The sequence below is a fragment of the Carcharhinus amblyrhynchos genome, chromosome 23 (assembly GCF_965287045.1).
Source record: "Carcharhinus amblyrhynchos chromosome 23, sCarAmb.v2.hapA, whole genome shotgun sequence".
Taxonomy (NCBI): Eukaryota; Metazoa; Chordata; class Chondrichthyes; order Carcharhiniformes; family Carcharhinidae; genus Carcharhinus; species Carcharhinus amblyrhynchos.
The window spans coordinates 148,681-167,948 of NC_137346.1; the positions used below are offsets into that span (position 1 = coordinate 148,681).

Consider the following 19,268-nt stretch of genomic DNA (forward strand, 5'->3'; position numbering starts at 1 on the left):
GTTGTCAGACCTTTGGAAGGACCTATCTTGCGTTAAGTTGAGCTTTCTCTGCACCCTAGCCATGACTGTAACACTACATTCTGCACTCTCTCGCTTCCTTCTCTATGAACGGTATGTTTTGTCTGTATAGTGTGCAAGAAACAATACTCTTCATTGAATGTTAACACATGAGGCAATAATAATTCAAATCAAATCAAATTACTTCACTATTCTAGTGCTCCCATTTATCCTCTTTTGGAGCAAAGCAATTAAACTAAATTAAACAAATTAAGGGCCAATTTAAAAGAGCAGTCCCCTCAAAGGGACACTGCATCAAACAAATCACAAAGGAAACTTAAAACAACAAACCAAAATATGACAAGAGGGGTCAATAAAACACCCCAGTTCCCATCATGCCCACTGGGCACAGTTCCCATTTATACACTTTTGATGTGAATGGTTAGACCCCATTTATTTTGGAGTAGACCAATTAGGTCCCCACTTATAGGTGGACCAATACCCATCACCTGTTTAACAATGCAATTGCCTTAACAATGTGATTGCCATTTAACAAAGTGACAGCCATTAGACCTTAACAGTGTAATTAATAAAACATTGACATTTTAAACATTATGATTAATTCAGTTTTCAAGTTTATCGTTTTTACCTCAACATGTGTTGAAGGTTTGGCAAAATTATCGAGAATTGGAAGTCCAGCCTTCTCTTCAGCATTATTCAGTGTATAGTGCACCTCCACAATAATTGCAGAGACACAGTCAAACGTGCAATGCTGAAATTGAAGAATGTTATTTGTTAATCAGGATTAAGAATCATATAGAATCATAGAAACCCTACAGTACAGAAGGAGGCCATTTGGCCCATCAAGTCTGCACCGACAACAATCCCACCAGATCCTATCCCCATTACCCCACATATTTACCCCGCTAAGCTCTTTAACCTACACATCTCAGGACACTAAGGGGCAATTTAGCATGGCCCATCAACCTAACTCACACATCTTTGAATTTGCACAAAGTTCATAAGGCCAAAGTCAAATGATGAAACATCAAATATTTGTGTACGAAATTACAGCAATGGTAACTTGTATTTAAATAAAGTTTAAAGTTTATTTATTTGTGTCACAAGTAGGCTTCCATTAACACCGCAATGAAGTTATTGTAAAAATCCCCTAGTTGCCACACTCCAGTACCTTTAATGTGGCATGATGAAAATCAGGGATGCAGAAAAGGCCAGAGTTAGACAAACACAGAGCCATCAAAGGATTGTCGAGTTAGAGAAGGTGAGAGAGATTTGGCAAAGTGACATATGGGCAGATCATTTTATTTATTTCACGTGATATGAAAGTCGCTAGCAAGTTCAGCATTTGTTGCCATCCATAATTGCCCCCGAGAAGACGGTGGTGGGTCACCTTCTTTAATCATTGTTGTCCACCTGGTTTTTGGGACCACAACAGTGTTGTTAGGAAGAAAGTGACAGTGAAGGAATGGCAATATAGGTCCAAGTCAGGATGATGTATGGCTTGGAGGAGAATTTTCAGATGGTGGTGTTCTCATGCATCTGCTGCCCTTGTCCTTCTAGGTGGTAGAGACTGGAGATTGGTAGCAGGGTAGGGAAATTGCTGCAATGCATCTTGTAGATGTAGAATATGACGACGATTGTGCGTCAGCAGTAGAAGGAGGGAACATTTAAGGTGGTGTATGGGGTGCCCATCATGAGGTGCTTTGTTCTAGATGGTGTTAAGCTTCTTGAGTGTCACTGGAGCAGCACCCTTCCAGGCAAGTGGAGAGAATTCTTGACTTGTGCTTTGAAGATAGTGAACAGGCTTTGGGAGTCAAGAGATGAGTAACTTGCTGCAGAATTCCTAACTTCTGACTTGCTCTGGTAGTCACATATTTGTATGGCTGTCTAGTTATGTTTCTGGTCAACTGGGGGATTCAGTGGTAACAATGCCTTTGAACGTCAAGGGGAAATGCTTCGTTTATTTTTTGTCGGAGATGGTCATTGCCTAGCACTTGTATGCCATGAATGTGAACATGACTGAGATACTTGGAAACATAGAAAATAGGTGCAGGAGTAGGTCATGCAGCCTTTGGAGCCTGCTCCGCTATTCAATATGATCACGGCTGATCCTCTCTCGACACCATACTTCCGCATTCTCCTTATATCCCTTAACATCTTTAAACTCCATAAATTGATCTATCTCCTTAAATATATTCAATAATTTGGCCTCCACTGCTTTTTGTGATAGAGAATTCCACAGCTTCACTACCCTTTGCGTGAAGAAGTTGCTCCTGATCTCACTCCTAAATGGCTTATCCTGTATTCTGAAACTGTGATTCCTTGTTCTAAACCCCCCCAGCCAGAAGAAACAATGTCTCTACATCAAATCTGTCCAGTCGTCTCAGAATTTAATGTGTTTCAATTACATCCCCTCTCTTTCTTCTAAATTCCGGGGAACATAGTCTCATATAATACTGCCATCCCAGGAATCAGCTGGTGAACCTTCGCTGCACCCCCTCCATGGCAAGTATATTCTTTCTTCGCTAAGGAGACCAAAACTGCACACAGTACTCCAGGTGCGGTCTCATCAAGGCTCTGTACAGCTACAGTTGGACATTCTTGCTCCAGTACTCAAATTCTCTTGCAATTAAGGCCAACATACCATTTGCCTTCCTAGTTGCTTGCTGTACCACAGCAGGATGTTGGTTCACAGCAAATATTAATTGCTGAACAGCCCAATGCCAGAGGGAAACTTGGCTTATGGGCCACAACTTTTTTTGCACTCTGGAAATGGAAAGAAAGAGAACTAAACTCAGCAGCAAGAAGTCCAGTAGCACTTTTGGGATTTTAAAAATTAGAAGTAAAAGGTGTATTTTAAAAAAAACCAATTACATTCTCCCAAAAGATTCCCTACTTGGTCAGACGCATAAGTATATGTCACTAAGGCAACATACCTAAATAGATGTTTAACCATAACAACCCAGTAATATTATCCAAGTCTAAACTGCTGTCGCTTTAATAAAGGCAAACCACACAATCTCTCAAACTGACCTCCACTCTGCTGTGGAAATCCAAGAAATCTGCAGATGCAAGACTAATCTTCACAGGCCAAGACTTTTCTGGCTTGACTAGATGGCTAATTCAAACTTTATATATTCTCCCAACATACAGCTATTTCCAGCAGTTCTTCAACCATCCTCTCAACATCTTTCCTTAAATATCCTTTTCATCCTTCATCGACAGTTCCATTGTCCTTAGCAATATTTCCAAAATACAAAAATCTTTCATGTTTTCCTATGGCTCCTACTTTTGGGTCAAACAAAATATAATAGGCTTCTCTTGTTTACTTACGGAATCTTTGCACGTTGTAAAAGCATATTACTTCCCTTTGAAATTTAACAGTTTAAAGAAAGTCCCTCTGTATCTCCTAATGCAAATTCTCAAACCTAGCCTCCCATCTTACCTGCACAATGAGTGAATAAGTTTTACAGGCATCGGATGAGATCTTCACAGAGTCAGACATAGTGTCAGGAGTTCCATCATTGTTTGCATATAAAACTCTTTTACTCTTCTGCTTTGTATCCAGGTTGATTGTATAATTAACAAAGGAATTTTCCAAATCTATAAAGTATAATAGAATAAAACTATTAAAGCACATTAATACTGAATATCTATTTTTCCAGTTACCTGCCATATCAGTTGATTGCATGTTACTTTACACTTTCTTCTAATATTCAATTGTCATGAAACCATCACTGTAACGCTAGGGCATTTTTAAAAACATGTTTCCCTACATTATTTTAGCTTTTGTATTTTGGGTCACTGTTTGGGGTGAATATAAAGTCATAGAGATTTACAGCATGGAAACAGGCCCTTTGGCCCAACTCATCCATGCCGCCTTTTTTTTTAAACTGCTAAACTAGTCCCAATTGTCCATCTTTGGCCCATATCCCTCTATACCATCTTACCCAGGTAACTGTCTTAATGATTTCTGAAAGACAAAACTGTACCCGCCTCTACCACTACTGCTGGCAGCCAGTTCCAGATACTCACCATCCTCCGTGTGAAAAAATTGCCCCTCTGGATCCTTTTGCATCTGTCCTCTCTCACTTTAAACCTATGTCCTTTAGTTTTAGATTCCCCTACCTTTGGGAAAAGATGTTGACTATCTAGCTGATCTTTGCCCCTCATTATTTTATAGACCGCTATAAAATCACCCCTAAGACTCCTACACGCCAGAGAAAAAGGTCCCAGTCTATCTAGCCTGTCCTTATAACTCAATCAAATCCCAGTAGCATTCAAGTAAATATTTCCTGCACTCTTTCTAGTTTAATAATATCCTTACTATAATAGGGTGACCAGAACTGTACACAGTATTCCAACTGTGGCCTTATCAATGTCTTATACAATTTCAACAAAACGTTCCAACTCCTGTATTCAATGTTCTGACCAATAAAATCAAGCATGCTGAATGCCTTCTTCACAGCTTTGTCCACCTGTGACTCCACCTAGATCTCTTTGTTCTATTGCTTTCCCCAACACTCTACCATTAACTGAGTAAGTCCTGCCCTGGTTTGAGCTACCAAAATGCATCACCTCGCATTTATCTAAATTAAACTCCAGACTGGAACCTCTGTTGTTTGTGATGTATATAAATGGTTTGGACTTGATTCGCAGATGATATAAAGTTGGATGGGAAGGTGAGCTGTGAGGAGGATGCAGAGATGTTTCAATATAATTTGGACTGATTGAATATGTGGGCATTATAGTCTGAGGATAAGGAGTAAACCTTTTAGAATTAATATGAGGATAAATTTCTTCACCCAGCGTGTGGTGAATATGTGGAATTCAATATCACTGAATGTAGTTGAAGCCAAAATATTGTCTGACTTCAGGAAGAAATTAGATGTAGCTCTTGGGGCTGAAGGGATTAAGGGATATGAGAGGAAGTGGGGGATCAGGATATTGAATTCAATAATCAGCCATGATCAAGATGAATGGTGGAGTGGGTTTGAAGAGCTGAATGGCCTCCTCTTGCTTTTAGTTTCTATGTTTCTATGAAAACGTAGATGGATGAGTTAGTAAGTTTGCAGATGAAACAAAGTTATGTGGAGTTGTGGATAGCGTAGAAGATTTTCAAAGGATACAGCAGGATATAGATCTAGTTGTGAGAGAACCCCTGGGGACGAGTGACCATAATGTGGTAGAATTCTTTATCAAGGTGGATTCTGATGTAGTTGCTTCTAAGACTAGGATCCAGAATCTCAATAAAGGTAACTATGATGGTATGGGGTATGAATGGGCCATGATGGACTGGGAAACATTATTGAAAGGAAAGATAGTAGACAGGCAATGGCAGGCTTTTAAAGACCATATAGGTGAACTCCAGAAGTTGTTTATTCCTGTTTGGCACAAGAGTGATAAGGGAACTGTGGCCAAACTATGGCTTACAAGGGAAATTAGAGATAGTGTCAGATTCAAGGAAGAAGCATACAAATTGGCAAGAAACAACAATAGGCCTGAGGATTGGGAGCAGTTTAAAATTCAGCAAAGGCAGACAAAGGGATTGATTAAGACGGGAAAAGTAAAGTATGAAGGTAAGCTAGCAGGGAACATAAAGACTGACTGTAAAAGTTTCTATAGACATATAGAGAGAGAAAGATTGACAAAAACAATGTAGGTCCCTTACAGTCAGAAACAGGAGAATTCATAACGGGGAATAAAGAAATGGCCAAGGAATTCATTTTGTACTTTCCTTCGGTCTTCACAAAGGAAGACCTGAATAATGCACCTGAAGTGCTGAGAAAAACATGTTTTAGTGAGAAACTAAAGGAAATCAGCATTAACAAACAAATGGTTTTGGGGAAATTAATGGGATTGAAGATTGATAAATCTCCAGGTCTTGATAACCTTTATCCCAGAGTACTGAAGGAAGTGGCCCTGGAAATAGTAGATCCATTTATGGTTACTTTCCAAAATTCTTTGGACTCTGGGTAGTTTCCTACAGATTGGAGGGTAGCTAATATAAGCCTGCTATTCAAAAAGGGAGGTAGAGAGAAAACAGAGTACTATAGAAAAGTAAGCCTAACATTGGTACTGCGGAAGTTTATTATCAAGGATTTCATAACTCAGCATTTGGAAAGCAGTGGTATAATCAGACACAGTCAGCATGGATTTACAGAAGGGAAATCATGCTTGATGAATCTATTGGAATTCTTTGAGGATGTAACTAATAAAGTTGAGCAAGGAGAACCAGCAGATGTGGTTTATTTAGATTTTCAGAAGACTCTCAACAAGGTCTCACATAACAGATTACTACATAACGTTAAAGCACATGAGATTGCAGGTAATGTCCTGGAGTTATAGAGAGTCATACAGCAGTACAGCACGGAAACAGGCCCTTCGGCCCAACCACTCCATGTGACCATGGTGCCTTCCCAGCTAGTCCCAATTGCCCGCATTTGGCCCATATCCCTCTAATCTTTTTCCATCCATGTATTAATCCAAATGCTTTTTAAATGTTGCTATTGTACCTGCCTCAACCACTTTCTCTGGCAGCACACTCCACATACACACCACTCTCTGCATGAAGAAGTTGCCCCTCAGGTACCTTTTAAATCTTTCCCCTCTCTTCCCCCAATTCCTGTATTCAATGCTTTGACTAATATCTCCTTCGAACTTACCCCCTCTGTTTTGAAGGGGTAACCAAGAAGGTAGATGAGGGCAATACAGTTGATGGACTTTAGCAAGGCCTTTGACAAGGTATTGCATGGTAGGTTGTTGCATCAGGTTAAATCTCATAGGATCCAGGGTGAGATCGATAATTGGATACAAAATTGTCTTGACGACAGAAGACAGAGGGTGGTTGTAGAGGCTTGTATTTAAAAGAGGAGGCCTGTGACCAACAGTGTGCCTCGTGTTGGGTCACTGTTATTTGTCATTTATATTAATGATTTGGATAAGAATTTAGGAGGCATGGTTAATAAGTCTGCAGATGACACCAAGATTGGTGGCATAGTGGACAGTGAAGAAGATTATCTGGGATTGCAATGGATTCTTGATTAATTGGGCCATTGGGCTGATGAATGGCAGATGAAATTTAATTTAAATAAACGCATTGGTGGTGCATTTTGGTACCTCAAACCAGGATAGGACTTATTCAGTTAATGGTAGGGTATTGGGAAGAGGTATAGAACAAAGAGATCAGTGAGTACAGGTTCACAGCTCCTTGAAAGTGGAGTCATAGGTGGACATCATGATGAAGACGACATTCAACATGCTTGGTTTCATTGGCCAGAACACTGAATACAAGGATTGGGCGTCTTGTTGAAGTTATACAAGTCTGACAACACCAGGTTTCAGTCCAACCGATTTATTTGATAGTACACTCACTAGCTTTCGGGGTTAGTCCCTTCGTCAGGTGAATGGAGATTCTGGCCTCAGACAGAGCATATAAAGCACAGACAGTTTACAGATTACTGATTAGAATGCGAATCTTTACACCTAACCTGCTGTTCAAGCATCTTTCAAGAATCTTAACACATAACCTGCTGACGAAGGGACTAACCCCGAAAGCTAGTGAGTGTACTATCAAATAAATTGGTTGGACTTAAACCTGGTGTTGTCAGACTTTTTACTGTGTCTACCCCAGTCCAACGCCAGCATATCCACATCATGAAGTTATACAAGACATTGATAAAGACATACTTGGAATACTGTGTAGAGTTCTGATCACCCTATTATAGAAAGGATATTATTAAACCAGAAAAAGTGAAAAAAACCTTTATTAGTATGCTACTGGTACTTGATGGTTTGAGTTATAAGGAGAGGCTTGATAGACTGGGACTTTTTTCCCTGGAGCAAGGAAGCTTAGGGGTGATCTTATAGAGATCTATAAAACAATGAGGCACACATCAGCTAGATAGTCAATATTTTTTCCCAAAGATAGGGGAGTCTAAACCTAGAGGGTATAGGTTTAAGGTGAGAAGGGAGAAATACACAAGGGTCCAGGGGGGCAATTTTTTCACTCAGAGGGTGATGAGTGTTTGGAACAAGCTGCCAGAGGTAGTAGGAGAGACGGATACAATTTTGTCTTTTAAAAAGAGATGGGTGCAATTGTGTCTTTTAAAAAGCATTGACAGAGTTACATGGGTAAGATGGGTATAGAGAGATATGGGCCAAACATGGGCAATTGGGATTAGCTTAATAGTAAAAACTGGGCAGAATGGACAAGTAGGGCCGAAGGGTCTGTTTTCATGCTGTAAACCTCTATGACTCTACGTGAGGGGCATGACTTTTACAGAGAATGGTATTTGTCTGGAACGCGCTGCCAGATTGATGGTGCAGGGAGATACAATAAGGGCAGGCAGAAGGAATTAGTTTAATTTGATGTACATTTTGGCACAACATTGTGGGCTGAATGGCCTGTTCCTGTGCTGCACTGTTCTATGTTCAGAACATCTATACGGAGTTGGAGAGGAACTTATAGTGGGAGGGGGTGGATCCTTTGGTCGGGGTCCATGTAGATTCTATGTTCTGTGAGATTTCAAGAACCCTGATCTATTTTCCAATTGCTTTTTGCCAGTCACATTGTGACAGAGTTGCAGGGGTTGCTGGATTCTGAATACTTGCCCTCAAATTCAAAAGCAAACTGTTATCTAAGTACAAGTCGTTCTCGAGGTTGTGCATCTCCAAGTGCCGGATATTTGGTGCGATTAGGACCATGCTGGATACTGGCAAGACCAGCAGGAAAGTGAGTTTAAATTTTTTTGTAATCTTATTATAATGTCATTATCAAGCCCTGGACTGAATTCTCCGGGTCTGCTAGCATCTCTCACCCCACCAGTACAATTTCATTACAACAGGAACCAACAGTTGATCTCTGGAGGATACTAGAGGTAACAGTGCTGGAGCAACAAGGGAAGCCAATGCAATCTATTCTCTGGCTTCAATTAAATAGATAAGAGTGAAGTCATAGAAAATAGTGATGCAGACATTCCCTTCCACATTCTGCAGTGACACTGAGGCATTACCTGATGATGCAAACTTCGTTGTAGCGGTAAAACACACAGAAGCTTGAATATTTTTCTTCTGTTCATTGGTAGTTGCAAAAGACAAAGGTACCATCTTCGGAAAAAATGTGACATTCACCCCAATGTTGATAACTGGTCTTGAGCTGCAAAGAATTGTCAGCACTTGTGAAAATACCAAAATTATGCATAACTATAACCCATTTATCTTAACATGGATCAAGACACTGTGACTGACATACATAACATTACTCACTACACCTATTCATGGCTTGTATCAGCAGAGGTCTGGACTGTGTTAACGCTTCATAATTTCCGCCATAGAAAGCATTCTTTCTGGCTCTATCACAGTTTAGTATGGCTCCTGCTCTGCCCAAGACTGCAAGGAACTACAAAGGGTCATGAATGTAGCCCAATCCATCATACAAACCAGCCTCCCGTCCATTGACTCTGTCTACACTTCCTGCTGCCTGGGCAAAGCAGCTAGCATAATTAAAGACCCCACGCACCCTGGATATTCTCTCTTCCACCTTCTTCCGTCAGGAAAAAGATACAAAAGTCTGAGGTCACGTACCAACTGACTCAAGGACAGCTTCTTCCCTGCTGCTGTCAGACTTTTGAATGAATTTACCTTGCATTAAGTTGATCTTACTCTACTCCCTAGCTATGACTGTAACACTACATTCTGCACCGCCTTGTTCCCTTCTCTATGAACGTATGTTTTTTCTGTATAGCGCGCAAGAAACAATACTTTTCACTGTTAACACATGTGATAATAATAAATCAAATCAAATCAAAGTAAGTCAAATTTCCATCACAACATCATCTACCCGTACTTTGAAGTTCCCTTCTACTTGCTCCCTAAACTGTATTACCATTATTTAAACTGTGTTTATTATTCATATATCTCAGGAAGATTAAGACAAGACCAATCAGAGAAAATCACAGACAGGTAGGAAAATAATCTGCATTTGATTTATGATGCAATACCTCTGATGTTATGATGTTTGCTACTAATGTTACTGCCCCTTTAAGTTATAATATTGTCCCTATGATATTTTGATACTGTGTTTTTATTGTTGGCTCCTCAGAGATAGAAGAAATATAGGGAGCAGGCAAAAAGTTGAGTTGAGGCAGAAGGTCTGCCATAATCATACTGAAAGGCAGAACAGGCCTGAGGGGCTGTATCATCTACTCCTGCTTCTACAGGACTGGTATTATGTTCTTATGTTACTATGGTGCTTCCATTTTCCAAAAGCCTTCAATCTTATTTCCCCTTTAAACAGTTTGACAAGTTTTGAGCATCTTTAAAACACAAAATACGTTAGTAAGGTGACCAAATAGTCCAGTGAAACCAGGTATTGTATTAAATATGGCCACATACCTGAATACCACAACGTTGTCCTGTGCACCAACTGTTATATCAAGGAGCCCATCTGCATCCACATCTGATGAGCCACCTATTGATTGTCCAAAGTACTGCAGCCCAGGCACAACATCCTTCCCCCTTATTCGCTAAATAATTTAAAGATTAAAAAATGCATTAGGAGAGACACTTGTGATGCTATTGTGCCTTTAAGAAATGTATTTTAATCATGTTCACTGCACAAGTTTTTTTCAAGCGGGAATGGCCTTTTGCTTTTGGCACCAAATGATCTGTGAACCGGCATCTTTTATTAATGCTGAAGCGATAATGGGTATCTTGTTTATTTCTAATTTGGGCCTAATTCAGTGTCCTGGAGTTTTATGACCCTTTTTGAATTAGGGAAGAATAATTGACAATCAAGTGGTACATTGGGACAATTATTTTTTCACAGGGGAAACAAACGTTTCAGCTTGTGAGAAGCTGTTTGGACTCCAGGCTGAAAGCAGTGTTTTTGTCTGTCTCCCTGATATTGGAAATTCTGCTTTCTATAAGGTGAAGCTAGAAGCTAAAGACAAGCAGTATCTCTGTGTGTCTCAATAGGCAAAAAGTTCCAGGGCTGACAAGGCTTCAGCATTTTCCATTCAACATCCAAAGGAGGAATCCACAGCAGAAGTTAGAGAACTGCAAGGTCCAGCATCACATGAGTTGCTATCTGTGCTAAGCATAGAGCAGGGTGTATGTTTGTCAGGATGTTTGGAACAATATATTTGGCTGTTAATGTTTATATATCTTTTTTTCTTGTTTGTAATTGGTAAAAGTTATTGCTAATTGTCTTATATGTTAACTGTATTCTTAAATAAACTTTGTTTGATAAAAGCTCCCTAGTGGGTCACTTAAATCATACCTGGAGTGAAACATCTTATGCTTACCTGTGCCAAATTGAAAATGCACAACTTATGGTATAGGCTGACTTCATAAAACATCTTGGAGTTTTTGGCCTGGATTATAATACAATGGGAGGAATGTTCCCGTCCCATCCGCCACTGGAATCATTGTAGATAGAGTGTGGTCCATGCAAAGGTCCGTTGACTTCAGGTGGAATTTTCCTTGGGTGGAGTTTTGGGGTGAGCGCAGCCAGGAAATCCCACCCAATGAATGGGATATTTCCTTAAAATTTGCTTGTTTTGATTTTACATTATCATTTAGGGTAGACTTTAAACCCATTTGCAATAGGGATTGTAACTTTAGAATATAGTTTTCTTTTGAAATGTCTCTTAATTCAAGCAAAAACAGAATGTCCTGGATGTGGTGGATCATACTGTGCTGAATCTTCCTGACCTACCTGGAAATGCTTGGCAGGTGGGGGAATTTAATTTAGTGGGACTCAAAAATCAATTCCCCAACAAATGGATGAACATTTCAATTAAGTTCTGGGAACTTTAAAGGTGATTCAATGGTCCCAACAATCAGTTTCGTATTTGCATATAGATGGACGAACATACATTCAATGTAGGTGCAGGAGTAGGCCATTTGGTGCCTCAAGCCTGCTCCATTATTCAATAAGATCATAGCCGATCTGACTGCAACTATGTTCCACATTCGCACTTGCCTGAATAACCTTTCACCCCCTTGTTAATGAAGAATCAATCTAACTATGACTTAAAAATACTCAAAGACTCTGGGGAAGTCTTACCAAAAAGTGGTAGAGTATTGATTCTGATGATAAAAATGGTGTGTTTCTCCCCAGAGAAGCACACTGGTTTTCTCTCCAGATCTTACCTTGTACACTTTGGTTTCTCTTGATCCTATAAATACTTCCAGTAATGTATGCCAATTCTGGAGTAGGCTGCATGAGCTGGTGGGCAGGGTGGATGGAGGCCCGATCATTCTCTGGGTGAGGGGTGGGGGCTAGATGGATATCTTGTGGGGTGGGAATGGGGTGGGGGTGGGGGGACAGGGGGAATCTGCTGCCACTCTGTGGGCAGTCGGTAGAGATAAAGGGGGCAGGGAATTGTGATCGGTCTGGGTTGGGGGGATGGGTGGATAAGGGGGGCAGTTATGTCGTGGGGGTGAAGCAATATCTGTGGGGACCATCACTCCCGCTTTTCACTCGCAGGCAGCTTTATCCACTTCTTGTAGCCCAGGAGCGATGTGACAAGGCACATTTTTCGATTTTTTTTGCACAGTTCAAAGTTCCAATCGTTTCAGGCGCGATAAGTCCCGCACACAGAGCAATTCAGACCAACGATTTTTTTTCTAGGCTGAGTACATATGGGGGTGCCTGAGATTTCCAAGTTGGATCTGAATTGCGCCCAGAAACAGCACTTAGAATGAAAATGGTAAAATTGGGCCCCTTATGTTCACTGAAGTGAAAATCAAATGTAAATCTAAGGGTCTAGGCTAACTCCACAAAACACCTCGCCTGCATCTTAACATCACCCTCTGTCTCCTACAACTGAACCAATTTTGAATCCGCCAACTCAAATTACCCTTTTCCTATGTGCATTTGCCTTCTTCATGTGGGACCCAGTCAAAAGCTTTGCTGAAATCCATATAAACTACACTGACCGCACTAGCCTCATCTACACACCTGGTCACCTCTTCAAAAATCAATCAAGTTTGTTCCGGCATGACCTCTGACAAAGCCATGCTAATTTCTGCAAATCCTGCAAGTCTCGCTTGCTCACTCTGCCCAAATCACACTAAAGCATCTCTACATCCTCCTCACAACTCACCTTCCCACTGAGGTGAGATGGGCAGTTGAAGTGTACAGGATGATAAGGGGGGGTTGACAGAAGAGATGTGGATAGGATATTTCCTCTTATAGGATAATCTAGAACAAGAAATCATAATTTTAGGATAAAGGTGGAAGATTTAAAACAGAGATGAGAAGAAACTATTTCTCTCAAAAGGTTGTAAGTCTGTGGAATTCACTACTCAGAGCATGATGGATGCCAGGGCATTGAATAAATTTAAGGAAGGGGTGGACAGATTTTTAATTAGCAAAGAATTGAAGGGAAGGCCACAGTGAGTGGGCAGAAAAGTGGATTTGAGACCGAGATTAAATCAGCTATGATTGTATTAAATGATGGAGCAGGTCGAAGGGTTGAATTGCCTACTCCTGCTCCTTGTTCTTATGTTCTTACACAACAGGATAGCTTTGAATGCATTATATTTCAGCATCAAGCTATACAATGAGCATATGGCTATGACCTTATTTTCACAGTGGCTGACGGGGCCAATCTTATAGCGTGTGCAATTGTAGGAATGCTGACGCATATATTGACCAGTGATGGCCAGCTTGTGACAGACACCAGTAGAAAACCAGATTTTTCAACCAGAACGTCAAGGAGAAGGAGTTTCTTTGACTGCTCCATTTCAAAGGTGAATTTGAGCACAGGAAGGAGTCCATTACGTTGTGTAAGGAAAGCCTTACATGCAGTTGCAGATTTAAATATATCAAATTTATCACTGTGTATTGGAAATATGCAAAGAGTAGGAGGCTAGGGGCAGATTTTCCAGCCATGTTTGCCTCAAAACCGGAAATCCTGCTTGAGGTCAACGAACCATGTTCCGTGCCCCACTGCTATAAATCCTGTGGCGAGCAGGATGGGAAGATTCCCCCAGGTGTCATTTCATCAATGGCGCATTTCTCATGAGTGCCAACAAAGATGTTTGTGAGAGCTGGGCCTAGAGTAGATCTCGTGTCAACACCATCTATTTGGGTAAGCATGGTGTCATTTAAATTGAATTCAACTGCCTGAGTTGCTAAGTTCATAAGTTCAATGAATACATTTTGACATTGGCAGCATATCTCAAGCACCATATTCCAGTGACATGGTGCGAGTGTCTATGGCTTCTCTGAGCTGTACATTTCTGCTTATTTTACTGTGCTTCTTTCACCTCATTGTCAATTTCATAGAACATAGAACATTACAGCGCAGAACAGGCCCTTCGGCCCACGATGTTGCGCCGACCAGTTACAAAACAATGACCCACTAACCTAAACCAATCCCTTCTCGTCCATAAACCTATCCACGGATCTCTTAAACGCCCCCAAACTAGGCGTATTTACAACTGCAGCAGGCAGGGCATTCCAATCCCTCACCACCCTCTGGGTAAAGAACCTACCCCTGACATCCGTCCTATAACTACCACCCCTTAATTTAAAGCCATGCCCCCTCGTGCTAGATTTCTCCATCAGAGGAAAAAGGCTATTACTATCCACCCTATCTAAACCTCTAATCATCTTATATGTTTCAATAAGATCCCCTCTTAGCCGCCTTCTTTCCAGCGAAAACAACCCCAAATCCCTCAGCCTCTCCTCATAGGACCTCCCCTCCATACCAGGCAACATCCTGGTAAACCTCCTCTGCACCCTCTCCAAAGCCTCCACATCCTTCCTATAATGTGGGGACCAGAACTGCACACAGTACTCCAAGTGCGGCCGCACCAGAGTTGTGTACAGTTGCAACATGACGCTGCGACTCCTAAATTCAATCCCCCTACCAATAAATGCCAAGACACCGTATGCCTTCTTAACAACCTTATCTACTTGAGTCCCAACTTTCAGGGATCTATGTACACATACACCTAGATCCCTCTGCTCATCCACACTATTCAAAGTCCTCCCGTTAGCCCTATACTCAACACATCTGTTATTCCTACCAAAGTGAATTACCTCACACTTCTCCGCATTAAACTCCATCCGCCACCTCTCGGCCCAGCTCTGCAACCTGTCTAAGTCTCCCTGCAAACTATGACACTCTTCATCACTATCTACCACACCTCCGACTTTGGTGTCATCAGCAAACTTACTAATCCACCCAACTATACCCTCATCCAGATCATTAATAAAAATTACAAACAGCAGTGGCCCCAAAACAGATCCCTGAGGCACACCACTCGAAACCGAACTCCATGATGAATATTTACCATCAACCACCACCCTCTGTCTCCTATCCGCTAGCCAATTCCTGATCCAATTCCCTAGATCACCCCCAATCCCATACATCTGCATTTTCTGCAGAAGCCTACCATGGTGAACCTTATCAAATGCCTTACTAAAATCCATATACACCACGTCCACTTCGAATAAAATTCAATTTGTCGTTTTAGTCTGCACAGGGTAATATTTTTCAATTGTGAAAGCTCGATACTGGGTCATTACATAGAACATAGAACACTACAGCACAAACAGGCCCTTCGGCCCACAAGCTGCGCCGATCATATCCATACCTACCAAGCCATAGAACTATCTGTAACTCCCAATCCCATTAGATCCCATATACTCATCCAGAAGTCTTTTAAAAGACACCAGCGAGTTCGCCTCCACCACCACTGACGGCATCCGATTCCACTCACTTACCACCCTCTGAGTGAAAAACTTACCCCTAACATCTCCTCTGTACTTGCTTCCCAGCACCTTAAACCTGTGTCCTCTTGTGGCGACCATTTCAGCCCTGGGAAATAGCCTCCGAGAATTCACCCTATCTATTCCTCTCAACATTTTATAAACCTCTATCAGGTCGCCTCTCAACCTTTGTCTCTCCAGGGAGAAGAGATCTAGCTCCCTCAACCTATCTTCATAAGGCATGCCTCCCAATCCAGGCAACATCCTTGTAAATCTCCTCTGCACCCTCTCAATAGCTTTCACATCCTTCTTGTAGTGAGGCAATCCGAACTGCACACAGTACTCCAAGTGGGGTCTGACAAGGGTCTTATAAAGTTGCAGCATTACCTCCCGACTCCTAAACTCAATCCCTCGATTAACGAAGGCCAGTACACCATACGCCTTCTTGACCACATCCTCCACCTGCGAGGCCAATTTAAGAATCCTATGGACCTGGACCCCAAGATCCTTCTGCTCTTCAACACAGCTAAGACTCCTACCCTTGATATTGTATTCCTTCATCCCATTGGTCCTGCCAAAATGGACCACTACACATTTATCCGTGTTGAAGTCCATCTGCCACTTCTCAGGCCAGTCTTGCATCCTATCTATGTCACACTGCAACTCCTGACATCCCTCCAGACTACCACAACACCACCAACCTTCGTATCGTCGGCGAACTTACTAACCGATCCCTCCACTTCCTTATCCAGGTCATTTATGAAAATGACAAACAGCAAGGGTCCTAGAACAGATCCCTGGGGCACTCCACTGGTGACTGACCTCCATGCAGAAAAAGACCCATCCACAACCACTCTCTGCCTTCTGCAGGCAAGCCAGTTCTGGATCCACAAGGCCAAAGCCCCTTGGACACCATGCCCTCTCACCTTCTCAAGAAGTCTTGCATGGGGGGCCTTATCAAACGCCTTGCTGAAGTCCATGTAAATACATCCACCGCTCTTCCTTCGTCAATGTGTTCAGTCACATTTTCAAAGAACTCAACTAGGCTCTTAAGGCACAACCTGCCCTTGACAAAGCCGTGCTGACTATTTCTGATCATTCTAAACTTCTCTAAATGCTCATAAATCTTGTTCCTCAGAATCCTCTCCATCAACTTACCAACCACTGAGGTCAGACTCACCGGTCGGTAATTTCCCGGGCTACCTCTGTTCCCTTTCTTGAAAATAGGAACCACATCCGCAATCCTCCAATCCTCCGGAACATCTCCCATCTCCATCGACGACCCAAAGATCATCACCAGGGGCTCTGCAATCTCTTCCCTCACCTCCCACAGTAACCTGGGGTACATCCCATCCGGTCCCGGCGCCTTATCTATCTTGATAGAATTTAAAAGTTCCAGCACATCCTCTTTCTTAACATCCACATACTCAATCTTCTTAGTCTGCCGCAAACCTGTAATACAACCTCCCAGATCGCTTTCCACCGTGAATACCGAGGCAAAGTACTCATTAAGCACCTCTGCCATTTTTTCTGCTGGTTCCACACAGACTTTTCCCCCTTCACCTTTTATAGGTCCTATCTCTTCACTTCTCATCCTTTTACTCTTCACATATTTGTAGAACGCCTTGGGATTCTCCTTAATCTTACCCGCCAAGGCCTTCTCATGTCCCCTTCTGGCTCTCTTAATTTCCTTTTTAAGCTCCTTTCTACAAACCTTATACTCCTCTAGATCCTTAACATCTCCTAGCTCCCTGAACCTTTTGTACGCCCTTCTTTTCTTCCTGACTAGGTTTACCACAACCTTTGTGCACCACAGTTCCCATGACCTACCAAAACCTCCTTGTCTCATCGGAACGTTGTCGTGCAGAGCTCCAGTCAAACGTTCCTTGGAAATCCACCACCTTCCTTCAGTACTTTTCCCCAAGAACACCTCCTTCCAGTTTACTTGTCCAATTATCTGCCTGATGTCTTCATATTTCCCCTTATTCCAGATAAACACCTTCCTAGCCTGCCTGATCCTATCTCTTTCCAATGCTATCGTGAAGGAGATAGAATTATGATCGCCATCCCCGAGATGCTCTCCCACCGAGAGATCTGACACCTGTCCTGGTTCATTAGCCAGCACCAGGTCAAGTACAGCCTCTCCTCTCGTAGGCTTATCCACGTACTGTGTCAGGAAACCCTCCTGAACACACCTACAAACTCCTCCCCATCCAAACCCCTTACCCTAGGGATATTCCAGTCAATGTTTAGGAAATTAAAGTCTCCCATCACGACAACTCTGTTATTACTACATCTCTCTGGGATCTGTTTCTCTGTACCTCAACTTCCCTGTCACTATTGGGTGGCCTATAGAAAACACACAGCAAAGTTATCGACCCTTTGCTGTTCCTAACTTCCACCCACAGAGACTTCGTAGACAGTCCCTCCATGGCATCCACCTTCTCTGCAGCCATGACACTGTCCCCAATCAACAGTGTTACTCCGCCACCTCGTTTGCCCCCTTCCCTGTCCTTCCTGAAGCATCTGAATCCTGGCACCTGAAGTACGCAGTCCTGTCCCTGAGACAACCAAGTCTCTGTAATGGCCATTGTTAACCCTGAGGCACAATCATGTTCACATCATTACAAAGATTGCAGGTCACAGGAGGAGAGTGCTCTTCAACACGATCAGACATTGGTAGGAGAGCCGGGACTGTAGCATGCACAATAAAGGTCCTGTGTCCAGCCTTACCTGGGAATGAGTCACGTGGATACCATCCTTATGCCCATTAAAGATATAGACACTGCCTCCATGGTCTTCCTCCAAAGGAGCTCCAATGGCTACATCATTGTAACCATCCATGTTGATATCACCTATGTTTGTAATGGCACCTCCAAACCTTGCATTGGTGAAGCTGGATATTCCTGTCAAACTCTCCTTTTCTTCAAAGGTATTCTGTATAATAGGAAAGATATAAGGAACACTTGGAATTGCTGCTCAGTTGGTTAGAAGGAGCCTTTCAGTATTTAGCCAACTTGGTCAACATGCACCTTGTGGCATTTTACGTATTTTCATGAGGTTCTGAGAATCAGTTTTGAAAATTGTAGAGGCCTAAGTTTTGTGACCCTTACCCCAGGACATGTCCAGTACCCCAAGGGTTTAGATCCCCAAGGAATATTCAGAACCCTGAGAGAATGCCCAGTATTCCAAGTAATGCCAGATATGCCATGAATTACTTATTCCCTCTGGACAAAGGTCAGGTAATGGGTGGGAGGCTGGGAGTGGTGCAGAGAGGTCAGAGCATTGAATTCCTGGATTTACATGGGAGCACCTTACCCCATATTGCAAAGGCACAGGTCTGATGGAATCATCCAAACGCAAAAGGTGACAATGCCAACATCTCAGCATACTGTCTGGAAGTCCAGTATTGGAGACTCCCAAAAGACCAGGGCATTGTCGTTTGCATGAGCCTCCAAAACTTAGGCAGACCTAAGATTTTAAAGTAGGTTATATTTTGTAGGTGGAATCCCTCTCTCAC

General features: G+C 42.2%; 1 protein-coding gene across 1 annotated transcript in view; it reads right to left on the reverse strand.

The window, feature by feature from the left end:
- Nucleotides 1–19,268, reverse strand: part of LOC145357476 (integrin alpha-E-like) — a 453,795-nt gene that overhangs the window by 132,123 nt on the left and 302,404 nt on the right. Inside the window, exons 21-25 of the mRNA XM_080210848.1 lie at nt 18,482–18,685; nt 10,414–10,544; nt 9,033–9,175; nt 3,464–3,621; nt 647–769 (exon numbers count right to left, since the gene is read on the reverse strand). Of these exons, the coding sequence (XP_080066974.1) occupies nt 647–769; nt 3,464–3,621; nt 9,033–9,175; nt 10,414–10,544; nt 18,482–18,685 (759 nt within the window). The remainder of the gene's footprint in view (nt 1–646; nt 770–3,463; nt 3,622–9,032; nt 9,176–10,413; nt 10,545–18,481; nt 18,686–19,268) is intronic.